This window comes from Gallus gallus, chromosome 9, assembly GCF_016699485.2.
Source record: "Gallus gallus isolate bGalGal1 chromosome 9, bGalGal1.mat.broiler.GRCg7b, whole genome shotgun sequence".
NCBI lineage: Eukaryota > Metazoa > Chordata > Aves > Galliformes > Phasianidae > Gallus > Gallus gallus.
The window spans coordinates 4726832-4744506 of NC_052540.1; the positions used below are offsets into that span (position 1 = coordinate 4726832).

General features: G+C 49.8%; 1 protein-coding gene and 1 long non-coding RNA gene across 3 annotated transcripts; one reads left to right on the forward strand and one right to left on the reverse strand.

Moving 5' to 3' along the window:
• Positions 1–207: 207 nt before the first annotated feature.
• On the reverse strand, positions 208–17659 carry STK25 (serine/threonine kinase 25). Of its 2 annotated transcripts, NM_001396089.1 has the most exons (12): positions 17544–17659; positions 17350–17431; positions 11806–12036; positions 10175–10231; positions 8974–9082; positions 7686–7843; positions 7231–7416; positions 6914–7059; positions 6318–6432; positions 5956–6027; positions 3246–3382; positions 208–2362 (listed from the first exon to the last, which is right to left on the reverse strand). In NM_001396089.1, the coding sequence occupies exons 2-12, from the start codon at positions 17377–17379 to the stop codon at positions 2323–2325; spliced, it is 1281 nt and encodes a 426-aa protein (NP_001383018.1). In that variant the 5' UTR covers positions 17380–17431; positions 17544–17659; the 3' UTR covers positions 208–2322. The 2 variants fall into 2 exon arrangements, with proteins under 2 accessions (NP_001383018.1, NP_989705.2); NM_204374.2 differs by having other exon boundaries at positions 17350–17659.
• LOC107051860 lies at positions 13353–17372 on the forward strand. The gene is made up of 2 exons (XR_001463804.4): positions 13353–15854; positions 16958–17372. It is a non-coding gene; the product is annotated as an uncharacterized LOC107051860 (long non-coding RNA).
• Positions 17660–17675: the final 16 nt, after the last annotated feature.

The following is a 17675-nucleotide window of genomic DNA, read 5'->3' on the forward strand; positions in this document are numbered from 1 at the left end:
AGCCTCTTATTCCTGCCAGGTGCAGCGGAGCACTGCACGTGTGCTGTGAAGGGTTTAAGAGGGAGCCTGGCTCAGTGCTGGGCACTGCTAGGAGCAGCACGGGGCAGGAAGATGCAGGGAGGGAGCAAGCACAAGGCAAAGAAACTGCAGGTTGAACCAACACTTTTTACCTGGTAATAAAAAGTTACGCCCCACCTCATTCATTTTGTTACTTTATTGAAAGTGGCAGATCCCTTTCAATGCTTTTAAAAACTAAAACCATTGTTGCTTCGATACTGGACAAAGTCTGTGGGGATTGTTTCCTTTCAAAATTGTACTCATTACACTGCAGTGCATGTGAGTAATAACACAAGGTACCTTACTGACACAACTTGCTACTGTCATGAACAGCAATTTTAAAGCAGCAGGAGCCCTTTCTGCTAGACTGCAGCCTCTGCCTTCAACTCAGTAACTTCTGTGCCTATACATCGACAGCTCCTCCTCCTGAGGGAGAAATGGGTTTGTTGTGTTCTTTGTAAGGACAGGCTCCAAGGCTGCTCACCCAGAGAAACACCGCCCTGCGGCAGCACCTTTTCTCTACCAGATGAGATCGCTGCGTGTGCTGAGCCCGTATTTATCCATCAGAGAGGAACAGGAAAGGACCCACATAAGCTAAAGTGAACACCGCACATGGGGATGGGGGAACGAATGCTCCTTTTGAGCTCCTTTTAGCCCAGCACTTACAATCTGCAGCTCTGAATCAAAGTACCAAAAATCAAGCCTTACCACTAACACTCTGCCTATCTATCTCTCCTTTAAAAAACGCTGAACAGCCGCAGCTTTTGTTCTCAGTGGCTTTGGGGTGAGCCACATCATTCACACAAACACTCAGACAGAAAGATCTGGGTATCTAAGGTCTTGCTGACTTAATGGGAATATCTTTACAATTAGTGAGCAGATTGCTAAGCAACCGGCTATCAGAAGTTATTATCCTAAGTCTATTTTTCTAGACCTTGACAGTATAGATTATATCAACCTCAATTAAAAAGCAGCTTTATAAACTAGTACTATACAGGAAGCAAAGCTCATTGGGATGGCCCTGCCAGCGCACCTTTAAGCAGGCACCGCAGCCGTGGATGTTTCAGTCTCTGCCAGCAACCACCACCCCAGCCTGACAGGTAGAGCAGAGCCCTGGCTCCAGCCAGTTCCCAGCCCAAGCAGAAAGAAGAGCCAGAAGGTTCAATTAAGAAGATGGAGAAAGAGGCCTAGAGTGGTTTTGGAAACGCCCACCCCCAGCACATGGATGCCACTGCTGCCAGTCATCCCACCTTCATCTTTCTGCAGAGGACAGGCATCTTGCCCCAGGATCTGCTGCGCAGTGCCAACCTGCCCTTGGAAGAACCGAAGCCCTCACTATTGGCTGTGGGCTGCTGTGTTCCCTCTCCTCTCCCTTCTTTTTAATCCTTCTGCAAGGTTTGGGCACGTGCAGCTGTCTACTGAGCTCAGAGGTGAGGCCTGCCCAAAGCTGAGTATGGAGCCTTCAGCTGCAGAAAGCACCCGGGAAAGAAACCCCAGCAGCTCCCACACCAAACATAACCACTGGCCCCTCCCAGCCCCTGGAGACCCAAGGCGAGTTCCGCCGTTGCCTGCATCACATGAACCAACGCCCAATGCAAAACGATGTCCCAGAGCCAAAAAAGAAGCAGTCAGCAAACCCATCCTCCCGTGCAACAAGCTAGGGAAGAGCAGCAGCAGCCTACTTATTTTACTTTGCCTGCTGCTAGAGTCAAAAGCTTTTCTTTACTAGTGTGTGAAGGAGTTGAAAAAATCCTCCAGAACATCCAAGGAGCTGTTCTAACTTTCTCAGAGGCTGTAGTGCACGTAGAGCTTACAAACATACCTGCACTCACATATTACAGCTCACAAACACTTCTGTAGGAAGGGTGGGAGGCTGAACCCATCAGGCTCACCTTTGAAACGCGCACAGCCGAATAGAGGAGAGCCTCCCCCTTCTCCAGCAGGCAGCCATTTACCAGTGGGAATCAAACCAAGCCAAAATGGATACATCCATAGGGAAACAATTAAAAACCGCGTTGATTACATTGTAAAAACAATTAGACCACCCATCTTGGGTTCTGTAAAAGGTCTAAATTGTACTTGCATTGCAAACCTCACCCTGGGTCATCATGGAAACACGTGTAATATGGAGGCTCTGAAATGTCCTGGAGTCCGTAACACAATGTTATATCCAACAGCAGACAGTGGTCTGGATTAGAGATGTAGTTCTTATGAAGCTGGAAAAAATCCTTCCCCCTCTCAGAACAGCAGCAGGGAATGTATGCATCAGCGGGCAGAGGTCAGGTGGTTCCGACTGTGTGAAAACCTGCATGAAAAGAACGGGGAGGAACAGGACACTGCTGCCACATTACAGGCTCACCTGCGGGAGGCATGCACAGCCCAACCAGCACCCTATGGGCAGAGGTGAGGCTGCCTCTGATTGCCTCTATCCATCCTCTAGATAAAGCTGTCAGTCTTGAAAGGAAGACCCAACGCTTCAAGAACACAGCCAAGAATTGCAGAGGCTGGAAGGGACCTCTGGACATCATCCAGTGCAGGCTCCCTACAGGAGGGTGCACGGGTAGGCGGCCCAGCAGGTATTGCCAGTCTCCAGAGGAGGAGACTCCACCACCTCTCCTGAGCAGCCTGTTAAGTCACTTGGTGATTCCATTGAGACTAACAAGAAGTTCTGAGCACCATCGTTACACAGCAGAAATAAACCAGGGGCTCTGAGGCTTTACAAGCCTTCAAAGAAGTGTCGTGCTTACACTGCCAATTACAGGCTGCTCGCAGTGAATGATACCAAAGTAGCTGACCCTCAGTCATCCAAAGTACATTTGTGAGCATCCCTCTACTCAGCTGGGGGCTAAAACCTTTGAAAGCATCACCAGGACACATCCTGTAACCTCTGTGAATCAGCCAGAGTGCTCTTTCCTGCTGTGATTGTTAGATGCTGTCTGTATGAACAGACCCACAGCGTATTTGCTTGAAAGCTGTAATGACTTGGTAACAAGGCCATAAGGAAGGCCAGTGTTTTCAGTCCTCCATATCTAAGACTATTTTTCCCCCCTTGACAGCATCTTATTGCCTTTGATGTCAGGACTGCTCAGCGCCACACCTGACCATAGCTGCAGAGTGCAACAGCAGTGCAGTTTGCTGCCAGCCCTGCCCTGCTGGCACCCACCTTTGCCCCCAGGACCCTCACTCACCTCTGTACCCGCTCCACCATGTGTGCTATCAGTTTGTCAGAGATGCCAGGGCAGGACTCCTCCGCCAAGCTGAAGGCGTTCTCCAGCTCCTCCATAGCTCCCACATTGCCTCCAGTCTGCTTGTGCTTATCTTTAAGCTGCAACCCAAGAATAGCATGTTAGCTCCTTAGCTCACTGCAGGGAGCACCTGTCAAGCAGTGCAGACATCAAGTCCCTTTCCCTTGTAGGAAGACTCCAGGAAGGTGCAGGAGGGCACCCACATCCTTCAAAACATCCTTTTTGTAGGTCAGGAAGATAACATCAATTGAATGCCTTACAGAACAGGCTCTGATGTGCAGCTAAGCATCCTAAATGATACTAGTGCTGGATCAATAGCCCTGAAAAAACATTGGCATATAACTGGTACAATCACTTTGCTGCTGAGGACAGCCCAGCACCCAGACACACACCAGAGGCTTCTGGACAGGCAAGGTTGAAAACGCTACAGCACCTGAATTTAGTCACCACTTCAATCACTCCAGAAGAGAGCTTTCCCTGGGAGTATGGGGGAATAAAGCCCACAGCAGGGCCAACATATAAAGCCTCTGCTTGCATTTAGCATTTTTAGGACACTCTCAGTGGGCCTCAGCAAGTTCAAGTCTCCTTGTGCACGATCCCAGTTGTTCATTTGAAACGGCTACGCCTTCGTCATTCAGTTACATCACAGAAACCTCAACATGTTGCTGATGCTGAGCCCGGAGCAGTCTGCCACTGGAAATGCACGGTCACATTCTCTGTAAGTTTCCCACCATTACTATGTAAGCGGCTCATGCTGCAGCTCATTCCCTGGCACACCAGGATGCAGTGTGCTGTGCAAAAATCAGCCCCTTTTGTAGAACAAGCAGTACCTGCCAGCTAACCCCTGTCTGGCTCAATTAGGCTGTGCCAACTGAGGAGCTTTACATAAGTCCCACCGCTCTTTGCCTCCAGTTGCAGTATCAGCCCTCCTGACTGCTGGAGGTCACCTTTCCTCCCTGGGCCAGAAAGCAGGATACCACAAATGGTTTGACATTACCTGATCAAAGACTGCCTGCCTTGGAGGCAGGAGGGGACAGGGGCTGTCTCGCAGGGGAGCTGCCCACCCACCGCTGTGCTCTGACGCAGGGCTGCAGCCCTTCAGCTTGCTGTGTGTGGGCTGTGTTACATCAGTGCCCTGTGCTGCAGAGCAGCTTTCTGGAGGTTAGCAGGTGGCAGAGAGCTGTGCTGCACTATGCCATCCGGCCTGGCTCTTACTATGCCTTAGCCCTCCAGGCCCAAATACTGAGCCTGACCTCTCCCCTCTGAGAAGGAGCAGCTGGGTTTCATGGCTTGCAATTGCCCACACCTGTGCTGACGACCTGCTGTGGGTCACTTTCCATATTAACACCCAGTAATAAAGATGCAGGCAGCCATACACAAGCTCATGAACAGCGTCTCACTAGAAATTCTATTCACAAAGCCCAGCTCCAGCCTTTTAATGGAAGGAGCTGATCACAATTCAGCAGATTTCAGAGGCATTAATGCAGCAGTGAGAAGCAGCTGCTGTTGGTAGGAAGCCAGCACTTAGAAGAACAACGCGCACACCTGGCTGAGAAGCAGTTCTCCTACAGGACTTGGAGAAAAGCTTTTTTCTACCTCCTGCCACTGTACACAGAAGCCAGGTTACTTCAGAGACAGCCCAGCACCTCCCATGCTCCTGATTTTGCTCAGTGGGATGAGTGGGGCCAGCAGGGAAGTCTAACCCAAGAAAAGGAGGGGCAGCAAGCCTGGGGCAAAGGAGCCAAAGCAAAAATGGAAGGCCAAGACGTCACCTCCCATCTGATATCAGCACAGTGGTACTGCTAAGGAGAAGCCCACAGGTGCACTCAGTGGCTTGAAGAGCTCACAGCTCTTCCCAGAAGGCTGCTAAACAGACAGGACTGAGAAATGGTTAGCAATATGCTGCAAAACAAGCAGCACCTTCTGCCTCATGAACTGACCTGTGCAGTCAAGCACAGTGGACTATGGAAAAGGCCAGTCAGCACAATCCATGGAATCATTAAGATTGGAACAGACATCTAAGATTTCCTAGCCTGTCAGTTCTCCATCTCCTAAGCAGTGCTGTCTCAAGCATGGAATGCCTGCTTTCCAGAACAGCCTCTGCTTTTTGTCCTGAAGCAGTAAGCCCTCTTTCCACATAAACTCTTTTCCCAAGTCTAGTGCAAAGTCCAGAGACCATCCTTGAGAAAGCAGAGCCCTGTGCTGGAACAGCATCAGGATATAGAAAACAGCAAGTCCTAAGGAGCAGGGAAAGGCCTCTGTGACCGGCACCCCAAGAGAAGGCACGCTGGATCCCAGCACACAGTGTCTGTATAAGGTATTTCTTACTTAAGAACCCCCCATTTCTACTCTCCTGCTGGGAACAGCAGCTAAAGATCATTGCCAGCGGGCTCCATTATGATTATTTTCCTCTCTCCTTCCCTTAAAACATCACCCACTCAGAAATCCAATTACGGACATTATCCCATCAATAACTGCCGTTTTCACTGCACCTCCACATCCTCACCCAGAACACAAGGCAAGGAAATACTGGATTTTAGAACTCATTTTCTTTGTCCACCTATGACAGGCCACGCAGTAGGTCACTCCTTAGCTTTGGTACCCTAGCAACAGAAGATGGCCCAGTGGTTGGCAGAGCCAAGGTCCTACTCACCTCCCCAAAGACTGGGTGGACAAGTGTGGAGAGACACTGTGACCGTGGTTGCCTCTTGATGGGCTCAGAAGGCTAGAAAACAACAAGGAAAAAGGTTACAAGCACGGGCAAAGGCTCCCCAGGCACACAGACTGCCAAGCCTTTGTTAATTTCACTGCACCTCAATGGCAGTCCCCTCATCAGGTCCCAGGAAAACCACAGCTCGTGTTACCATGAGGATGTGGAGGAGAGCTCTGGGGCACTAGCCTTGATACTGGACTAAAGCAAATTTTAGGCAGAACAGACATGACTGGCAGCTTCACCAAGCCCCATGAGATTGTGTTAGCTTAGCCCACTTCTAAAGGAACAGATGGCAACCAGACCTTCTGGGAACCATGAAGTGCCATTCCTTTGTGCAGCTTGCTCAAGGAGTTGGGACGAATAGTTGGTGGGAATGTCCAGATTGGGCCCTGGTCTCCATCCTCTGTGTCTCCATCACTGCCAACGAAAAGGGGGAGGTCAGGAGAAAGCCTCAGCTCTGCACACAGTTTTATCTATGCACTGTCACAAGCTCTCCCCCCCACAGTGATCCACAAATGCAAATATAGAAGTATTGCCACAGTTATAAACCCTGAAGCTCTTTGAAAGGAGATATATATAACTGAATGCACATAAAATACAGGCAACAAGAGCCCTGTTTCACTACATTAGATGTTTCTCATTACTACTTTTGGTTCCTTACACTCAGGAGGTATACAGGTTCCATAGATAAGACTAGACTAGAATACCAGGCTCCATCGAAGCAGGAGCTACAAGCCTGTTTCTTCAGGCAGAAGTCACTGCCACAAAAGCAGATGCTCTCGTGTTTTCCTGGCTATGATATGATCTCCAACCCAGGTGGGGAAAAGGACCTCAGTCACTTGCACCTGGGGCACATGTGGCATAGAAGGGGCATCCTCCATGTGCAATGTGTACATACATGTCAGAATCACCAGAACTTGAATCTTCTCCATGGCCCTCTGACTTCCAGCGTTTGAATCTGTCAATCAACTCCATTAGGAATGAGGTTTTCTTGGTGTAGCGTGTGATGAATTTGTGCTTTAGCAACTCTTTAGCTGTTGGCCTCTGGAATAAATAAGGAAAGCAAGCTGCATCTAACCATTTCTGTACAATAAACATGCAAGTGTACCACCTTCAATTCTTGCCAGTACTACTACTTCAGTAGAGAGCAAGTATTGCCATACAGGGGTATTACAGATACTCTACCCAAAGGCAGAGGTGGACAGCAGTACTCACAAATCTAGGATCCTTATTGAGGCAGGCTTCCACAAACTCCTTGAAGGGCTTGCTGTGGTGACCTTCAAGTGTTGGAGGGTTATTTTTGGGGATCAGGAAGAGAACCCTCATAGGATGGAGGTCAGAATTTGGAGGCTCTCCCTTTGCTAATTCAATGGCTGTAATTCCAAGGGACCATATGTCTGCCTAAGAGAGGAGCAAAGAACAGTGACTACAGAGCAGCAAGGAGCAATTCTACAACATGGAACTTTGCAGCATGGAATTCTGCAGCATGCAACTTTGGCACAGCTGAAGGGCTCATCACATAAGATCACATAGGATGCTTCACAACTAATAGACAAACTTCTACAGACTCTGAATGATAGGAAAGTACCCTACAAGCAGCATTTCCAGACCCTGTATTAACCCTACCACTACCTGCAGCAGCATCAAGCAATCCTCCTGCTCCAGCTCACCTTGAAGTCATAAGCAGACTGTTTGATGACCTCTGGTGCCATCCAGAATGGAGTCCCCACAAAGGTGTTCCTCTTGATTTGTGTATCTGTCAGTTGTCCAGCCACTCCAAAGTCAGCCAGTTTCACATCTCCTTGTTCCGAAAGCAGCACATTGGCAGCTGTTCACACAAATAAGCATTAAGTCCACTAGTTCCCGAGTCATCTGCAGCCCACACAGAACCAAACAGTGGGAAGGGACGTCCCACAACATCCCCCCCTTTGCCTCCATGTAAGCCTCAGATTGGATTCCCAGTGTCAGACTCATCCCCGTGCTCTGACCTCTGCTGGGTAACACAGAATTCTTCTGTGGTAGTAACAAGAAGTAGATGTGAAGGGCCACACGATTACTAGATGTGATTCCTGGACGCACATAGGTGAGAGGCACTTGGCCCAAGGTACCTCAAATGGGCTTTACTTTTTTTTCCTCACATTTCAGCAGCATTCAGTACAGGTTAAACAGCAGAACCCTGAAAGCAGCCTACTCATCCTGGCCTTGTACCACTTCCCGCTCACTCAGCTTAAGGAAACAGCACTGCTCAGGCTCTGGGGAGGGGGGTGTGTTGTAGGACTGCAGAGCTAGCAGCTATAGAAACTTGCAGTGTCACGTACACAACAAAATCCTTTCTGTGTCTCCCTGCATGAGGTTTCCTCATGCCGCTTGTTCACATGCCCTCCTGCAGAGGGTCAGGCAGTGAGCATCCAGCACTGCCCTCCTGCTGTCCTTTGATGCTCTGCGCCCGATGTGAGACTCTTCTTTGGGAGGCAGGTGCCAGACCTCTCTGCACTGCACAGGGCCAGCAGCCACAACAATCAGGACAAGAGGACACATGCAGCCCTGACTTTCCTGGGCTATGAACCCTGCCTGAGGACACCACCGCAGTTAAGTCTTCGCTTCATCACGATAACCAGCATGCACATGCCTTGGCATCCATCAGAAAAGCAAATACCCAGACCTAACAGCCAGCTGATATTTGAGCACACCATTTGCTGACTCCTTCACTTTAATACCCTGTGTCCATCCAAACTACAAGTGTCAGAGAAGAGCTACAGATCCTTATTTTTGCACTACCCCCTGAAGACGACAAAAACATGAGCTGCAATAAAATGAGAGGAACCAGATTCAGAAACAAGCAAGTCGACAAGAAATGCAACGCTAGGAAACAGTCTCTGAAGCCTCTGAGATTAGTTCTGCATCATCCTTCCGAATTTCTGTTAGGAATACCCCAACAGCTGAGCTCCCTGCTCTTACCTTTAATGTCCCTGTGGATCTTCCTCTCAGAGTGCAGGTAATCCAAGCCCTTTAGGATCTCCCTCAGGATAGTAGCTATGTAAGTCTCTTCCAAGGGCCCTGGCTTTAGCTGAAAAAGGGCAGGAAGACAACTTAAAGGGTGAGTGATACTTGCATTTTCCAGCCTCTCCATTTGTTACTTGGAAACCTTTGTCAAGCAGATCATATTCAGCAGGAAGCACCGCCTGCAGACAGCCTGGTGCACATCTTATTCTACAAGCAGAATGCCAGACTTTGCACCTGGTTACGTGACATGGAAAATCTTTGGAAGCTTTTTTGTTAGTCTATTAAAGGCTTCCCAGACAAACAGCAGGATGCTCATCTCTTGCTCTCGCTTGGAAATACACTGGTGAACAGAACACCTTATCTGTTTCTCTGGATCAAGCCTCTTTGTCAGCACGCAAGAGCTGAATTTCAGCCACTGCAACAGCAGTGAGAACTTCTGCCTTCTGGCTGTGGAGTGACAGGGCACTGTATCACATCTTTTCTCCTTTTAATCAGTTCTCCTCTAAACAAGCCCTGCCTTCAGTTGATTAAAGGTCCCCCTACAGCACCCTTCCTCCACCTCAGTGCAGGCTCAGCAGTTTTCACTATATGACCTTGGTTCCTTCTGGAAAAACAGGCTTTATGGTCCCAAAGAGAAAAGCAGAATCCTGTGAAAGAATACAGCACAGCAGAACTTTTTTTTCCATGTGTTTACTCTGCATGAGTGTTCCCCTGAAGTCTGGGGCAGCTTGTTAGACACAATCAGTATTATTAACACCTGTAAATCCCAATTGTAGGCCAGGTCCCTGCCAAGCCTGATGCCACGCAAGCATTGAACCACAAACTCCTGGCAGGCAGAAGACTTCAGTTAGGTAAGCTATGGATTTATGTTGCTCAAGAACAACTTACTGCTGTCAAATTGCATTTCACTGTTTTTTTCCACTGTAAAGCAACAGAACACCCTGGAGAATTGTGTTTCAACAGCTGAACTCCATACAAACATTTCCTCTGTCCTGGGATATGCATAACCAGCACATCCGCCCTGCACTGCCTACCCTTCAGGCACAGGGCTGTCAAAAAGACATCACACAGCAAGTCAGCATCTGCCTTACGGGCATTTCACAAATCAAGGCTTCAGCCAAGATATGTCAGGACCCAGAGCTTACCACATACTTACCAAATCCAAGGCTGAACCTCCTCCCAGGTACTCCATGATTATCCACAGCTTGGTGCCCTGCAAGTAACAGCACAATCCAAGAGCAAAGACAGCATTAAGACCAGGCAGTCAAGCAAAACACTTGATGTGAACAGCCCCTGTGCACAACACAAGAAATGTTGCCTGCCACAGCTCTCAGAGACAACAGAGGTCTGGCTCCTGCCCCCACCATTTTTTTTATCTCCAGTTCTACCTAAGCAAGCTTAGTACCACTGCAGGCACCAGACTGCACAGCCCAGGGAGATAAGCATATTGTCAGGCTGGAGCCATTCAGCATCACTCCAACAGATCTAGCGCATCTTGCCAATGACAGGGGAGCTTTGCAGCCTTTGATCACATTAACAGGATTCCAGTTGGAAGGGTATGGTCAGCAAGGCACTTTCTTTCTCCCTTGAGAAGAGATTTCCAGACTGAGCTTCTGGTAGGAGATAAGCAGCGGGTCCACGAAAGCACAGCTTTCATGGTGGTTTTGGCAGAACGCTGAGAAAATGCATGATTGCCTTTGAAAAATACGTAAGGAATAATCGGGATCCAAAGAGCTCAAGGACTGCTGTGCCATACAGCCAGCATTACACATGCCTCCAGCAGCTGGCATCACCACTAGAAACTTCTATTGGGGGTTCCTGAACCTGTTTTCAGGGGGAACAACATCACCTCGTTGCTCCACCACTCCTTCAACGACTCAGACCCTGTTCTTTTCATTACTTCTTCAACCCTTCAGTACATCCTTCCCTGCTCCTGTTCCCTCATAAGGTATGGAGTGTGGCAAGAGAGCTTCAGCCCTTGATATGTGTTCGTAAGTGCTGCCCCACGCCTGCCTGCAGGCTAGCTTGCAGTGGAAGTGAAACAGGCTTAGAGGTTTCAAGCCATCCACTGGAAGCATCTGGTGCTCTGGTGGCCTTTTCAGGGCAGTGATGACATGAGCAGCATTACTCAGAGGGCAGCTCAGGTTCTGGGGAACACTGCTTCATTGTGAGGAAGTCCAGGATGCTGCGGGGTACCGGAAGGAGTGCTCTGAGCTCCCAGCTAGGCATTAGGAAACAGGCATACCCCCTCAGAAGAGCATACTGCTCTTCCATGTGCCACATTCCCGAAAGTTGTTGGTGCTGCATTATGCCTGGGAGAAAAAGGGGTTGGGAAGAAGTATCACAATCACAAGATTATGATAGGCTCCTATTCTTTCCAGAGATGGCCTGGATCCTTCTACAATCATAAAGCCCTCAGTGCTACTACCTTAGAACTGTGGTATTTCCAAAAAGCATTCCACAAATCTCCTCTTGAGGATGGTCAGATGGGGGAGGGATCTGCCTCTTCAGTGACAAGTTTGCTCTTCACTCAAGTGGCCTGCTCTTGAGACCATACCAGGAACTTCATTTCCACATGCTCTGCAAGTGTCTTAAAGACCAGCCTCATATGAAAACCACATACGTGCAGTGGGCAGAGCTACTGCTGCTCCTGCTGCCACGCTGACTCGACGCCCATGGATTGGGCACCTGAGCAGTGCTGTTTACCATCACCAGCTGTGGTATCCTACAGAAGCCCAATCAAGTCCCCACATTGCTGGCAAGAGAATTGCCAGGGTTTTGTCCTACCTTCAAGTAGGAGCCATAATACCGGGTGATGTAGGGACTGTCACACTGGCTGAGCACCGTAATCTCCTGCTGAATGTCCTCAATTTCATCCTCAGCCTCTTCCAGATCAATAATCTTGATAGCAACCACCTCCTTGGTGCGGTTGTCAATCCCTTTATACACTTCACCGAATGATCCTTTGCCAATCCGCTCCAACTTGGTGAACAGTTCCTCAGGATCCACCCTGGAGTGCTAAAGAGGAAGGGAGAGAAGGGAAAAGTCAGCAAGTCCCTCAGCAGCCCACAGAGCACCATGTATATCAGATCTTTTGGCCTTGCATCTCCTATCTACACGTCTGCTGTGCTGTTGAATTCACCTGAAGCCCACAGGCCCCCATGGTCTCCATGGGCTCAGAAGCTTATCAAAGAACATGTCCAGGACGAGAGCTGAAGCAGACTTTTACGTGGGGTCTCTGCCCCTGCAGATCACAGCTGGGGAGGAAAAGGAGAGTGGCCAGAAAAGAAAATGTCAGCAGGATCCATTCCTAAGAAGGCAGCAGCTCCTTTGGGATAGGACTGATGTGGCATGCAGCTCAATGGCAGGCACCAAACTGGGGCCAAACGACCTCCATGAGCAAGGACTCATCCACACCTGAATGAAAGGCAGGTGAGGTGTATCAGTACCAAACTTTGTCTGAAGACTGGGATGAGAAAATGGGCACAAATTGGAGGCCATCAGAAGTTCACAAAGATGTTTCCCTTCTCACATTCAAATATGTGACTGATGTGAATGATGTTCACCTTCCCTACTTGTTTGGAGGGCGACATACTCCAGCAATACAAACGCCAATTTCCATCAGCTGCCTTTACTGCAGCCTGCTTTTCAGGCAGACCCAACCCTGATGGAGCCTCGCATCTCTCAGAAGGTCAGCAGCACTCTGTGAAGCCTACGCCCACACCACAAGAGAAGGAGCCACATGGACACCCCATCTGCAGACCTGTGCTTCTGGAACAGCCTCCTCCAGCTGGCACAAGAGTGAATAGTATTTTCCTCATTAGATAAGCATATCAACTGGGAAGCTACTGACATGACCATCAGAGAAATACTGACTAACAGTGGCTGGGCTTCAAAGTTAACTCTTCCATAAGAATAAGCACAACAGAGGGAGGAAGAATCATCTCCTGATGCTATTTCATTCCATTCAGCTGCAGACCAGGAGGGCCTGCTCTGCTTCATGCTATTAAAAGGCTCTTTGTGATTAATTTTTCTACCTTAAAGTAAGGCCTAGTTTAAACAAAAAGAAAAAAATCTGGCAAATACAGCTTGACCCACAGGAAGCAGACAAGTGGTTACAGGGAGTTCTCCACACCCAGAACTTCTCAGTCTCACCTCACACGACACCCAGAGGGACCACTCCCATGCAAGGACCTTGAGCTGGGCAGAGATTTTATCTGAGCACGAGGCGGTGGTGTTTTTGCATCTAACACCAGGTTTAGCAGAATTCCTGGCTGCTGCTTACTGATTAACCAAGCAGTCATTACATGTTGTTTGCCTTCTGCACCCAGCACATTGCTGTAGGGAGTAAGCTTCACAGTCAGCTCACTCAACAGGATTTCCATGTGTATTCCAGTCCAAGATACAGATAGATAACCAAATATCCTTCTGCATCCATGGCAACACCCAAACAGGCTGTATTTGAAGAAACGCACTGGGAACAGACTGGAGGGGATAGGCAGAGAGGAAATGAGCTGGAGATACATAACACAGACTGGAGAGAGTGAAGGGAAGGAAGATTGAGAAATGCCAGGAACCAGCACAAGAACAGTTGTGGTGCAAAAGGAACAGCCTGGCTACATGCAGTTCCCACCTGCTGGTCACTTTAACAGGAAGGGGCAGCAAAGTGGCCCAGGCACTGCCTCACAGTCATCTGCTGCACTGGAGAAACACCACTCATCCCACCAGCCAGACACCAAGGAGAGAAAGAGAACCATCTCTGAGCAGCACCTGGCTCAGCATACATTCTGCAGGGCAGCAAGCCTGCAAGGAAACCTCCCTCTCCTCCTACCTGGATCATTTTCCCACGAGAAAAGAAAGGACAAGGTATGAGCTACTGCTTCCCTCCTCAGCCTTGCGTGGCACAACAAGGAATTGAGGATGTAACGCTTCAAGAATGGGACATGAAACAGAGGAGCACTGGCTGCTGCAGGCAGCTTTTGGGACAGCCAGCAGTCTGTGTTGCAGGCTCTGTCATCACGGGCAGCTTCCTGAACAAGCGTCTATACTTTGAGGTAGGTTTATCATGCTTTCTGAGGAACAAAGCAGCTCAGGCAGGGGTGGTAGAGGAGACAGACCACGACAAGCACAAGAAAACTTGGCCCAAGGAACTCAAGAAAGCAATACGACTCTGATATTTGGTTATCCTTCTGTATCCTTGACCGGAATGCACCTGGAAATCCTGTTGAGTGAGAAGAAGGAATGAGGCCAGAACTGTTCAATTATAGGTGCTAGATTTACCTTGCTGTAGCTCACACTTCAAAACTGATCTGGAAATGCTTCAAAGCCCTTAGGTGACAGGGTGAGAGTATGCCCTGTGCCACGCTGAGGCAGGATATAGGGGAGCAGAATAACACATTCTGTGTAGCCTGACTTGCTCCTGCCCCAGTAAATCTGCTCCTGTGGAGCACTGCGATGAGGGGTCATAAAAAGCAGAACCTGTCCCTTTTCTAAATACCCACTGATCTCAGCATCAGTCTTTTTGTCAGAGAACTGCCCTGCAAAGCTACAAACACACCAGAGAAACTTCATTAGTAGAAATGCACAGAAGGCAGATGAAATAACTCACACCTGCACAAACAGTCACGGATAACCCAACGCACATCATTACCACCTGCCAGCTTTGCAACTGTTGGCCAACTCAAGAGCTTCCCATTTTCTTTAATGTTCACAGTCCCCACCAGGGCTGCAGAGCAGAGCTCTGGGTCACTGCCAGAAGAACTGACTGCTACTCCTTGTTGTGCTGCAGTGTATAAAGCCTTCAAGGGATGAGCACCTCACTGCACCTTTTTTCTGACTGCTTGTGTTACATTGCAGTTCTGGAGCAGAAGGCCTTATGCTGTTTCTCCCCATTGAGTGCAGTCAGACACTAGAGATGGCTCACAGTTGGACAGCACACAGGGCACTATCTTGTTTGTACACACAGAAAGAAAACAAGTGTAAGAAGGACGAGGATGATCCACCAGTAATGTGCCAAACAGGATCTAATCTCTTTGAAACTTCCCTGTCTCTATGAAATGAGAGCGTGTTCCTCTTCAGCTGCTGAACCCAAGACGGTTTCCAGCATCAGGAGTATAAGAGAAATTCCTGTTCAACACTTTGAACCTCAAGTATGAAACACATATATAATCTGTTGTCTGAGACTCCCAGCCTGCTTCACTGATAGCGTTGTTTTGCTTCAGGGTAAGAAAGCATTAGCCAGAGAACTTGAGAGGCTTTCTCAAGGTTGCCTAAAGGAACAACAGAACTGGAAACACAGCTGGATTCGGAGCTTTAAAGGCTGCAGTGCAAATACATCATCGAGAGGGTAGAGCTCCCAACAAAGGCCCACTGCGCTGTATGTACACAGCAAAGGTCAACGAAGAGAAGAGAGCACCCAGCTGGCCTGGGCAGGGAGGCAGGGGCACTGAGATAAAGCAGATCTGCCTGAGGTAACCTAGCACATCACCAGATAAGGAATCCAAGACAAGTCAAGGCCCTGACATCCCAATCCAAGTCCTATAGTCTCTCAATTTTTACAGCACTTCACCACCACTGCTTAAAACTTGGCTAACAGAATGTATGGGAACTGTTGAATCCTGACCTGAACCACTAATTGAGCACCTGGGAAAAGGACTCAGTCAGCCCTGGGAGCACAGGTAAAGGCAATTCAGCTGTGAGACAGGAAGGGGTGGAGCCTTGCTGCACCTCTCTTAGACCCCCCATTTAAGGGCTGACTGCCACTAGGAAAGGTTCTTCTTCTGGAGATTCCTCCTTGGTGAAGTTTTCCTCTGCAAACAGAGAATCTTCTAATTCAGGTGAGCAATCTTCTTCCCTTCCTTTACAGCACCTTTCTATTGTGCTAGTCCTTCCATCATCATGTCTTTGTTGTAATGCCTTTCCCACTGTACTGATCTGTCCGATTGCTACACAGAACTTCAGGCCAATTCCCACTGCTCTTCCAGGAAGCCTCAATTAAACAGATTATGAGGTGCCACCAAGCCTTCCAGGAGGGACCTAAGGAAGGGATAGGTAACACATACTGCTTTCCTATTTCAGCACCAGAGTTATCACAGTATGACCAACTCTGAAGGCACCTGACATTTAACTAACTTACAGATTAGATAACCAGAACTTTGACTGTCCCTATTATTGAATGCTACAAAAAAGCATCAGAGCAACCACTCTGCACCAACAGAGCTCAGCTCCCTGCCTTGAGCAGACAGTATCCTTCGTCCTTTTATTTCTCTCCCTGCACTGTGACTCATTCAGGCACTAAATTTGCATTTAATTCCACCAGTGCTTTGAGGAAATGGTGTATGTGAAAGGCAGCATGCAAACCGAGATGCATTGTAAATCAATTTTAAACCAGAAAAGGTTTGGAGGAAGCATCATCTCAAACCACTGAAGCTTTCAGTGCTGTAGCACTACACCTAAAAGCAGAAAAGGCTCCGGGGAGACCTGACAGCAGCTTTTCTGTACCTGAAGGGGGGCTATAAGAAGGAAGGAGACCCTCTTCAGCAGGGTCTGCTGTCATAGGACGAGGGGAAATGGTTCCAAGCTAAAAGAGGAAAGATTCAAACTGGATACTGATAATATAAGGAAGAAGATTTTTACAGTAGGAGCGGTGAAGCATTGGCACAGGTTGCCCAGGTTGGTGGTGGCGCCCATCCCTGCAGACACCCAAGGTCAGGCTGGATGGGGCTCTGAGCACCTGATGGAGCTGCAGGTGTCCCTGTTCAGTGCAGGGGTGTTGGACCAGATGGCCTTTAAGGGTCTCTTCTGATTCTACCTAAAGAAAAACACCCAGATTTTTCCCCAGAGATCAGTACTCGGCGCTGACACTCACCAACCATCAAACATACCCACAGCCGAGCTCAGAAGAAAGATGACCCAAGTTGATACCGTTATTGTGCTTCAGCTTTTAGCCCTGAGTCACGACATCATCCCTCCTCGTGCCACCACCACAGCAGGACGTACTACAGCCCCCGAGGCCGACACCCCAATGCTCAGCATCACGCGGGGCCGCTGAGGCTGGAGAAGCCGATAGGATCACGAAGCCGACCCCGGCAGCACACGCTGACCCCGTGCTCAGCCTGCAGGCACCGATCCCCGCGACGCGCGCTTCAGTGAGGTGAGCCCGCCGCCACCCGGGCCCGCTCCCCCTCGGGGCCCGGCAGCAGAGCCGCCTCAGAGGAAGGCCGGGGCAGCCCGAGCGGCGGGCGAACGCCGCCAGCGAACAAAGCGCGGATCGATGGGCTGCGGGAGAAAGCCGAGCCGTGATTGCCGGAACCAAGGGCGGGCGGCCCTTACCTGGCTGGCGAAGTCCCTCAGGTGAGCCATGCCTGCGCGATCCGCGGGGCCGTGCGGGCGGCGCTCCTCGGCCGGCGCTCAGCTGCGGGAGACAACACAGCGGCTCTGCCCGGTCCCGTCTCGCCCGCACGGCCCCGCCATCCCCGCGCGCCGGCCCTTCCCCGCTCCGCCCCCGCGTCCCCCCGGGGCCCCACCTACGGCCCTCGCCCCCCCGGCGAAGCGCTCTGCGGCGCCATGCCGGGACCCGGCGCACGGAGCCGCCGCCCGCCCGCCCTGGGACACCGAGCTCGGCCGCGGCGCCGGGCGCAACGACGCGGCGCCGAGGG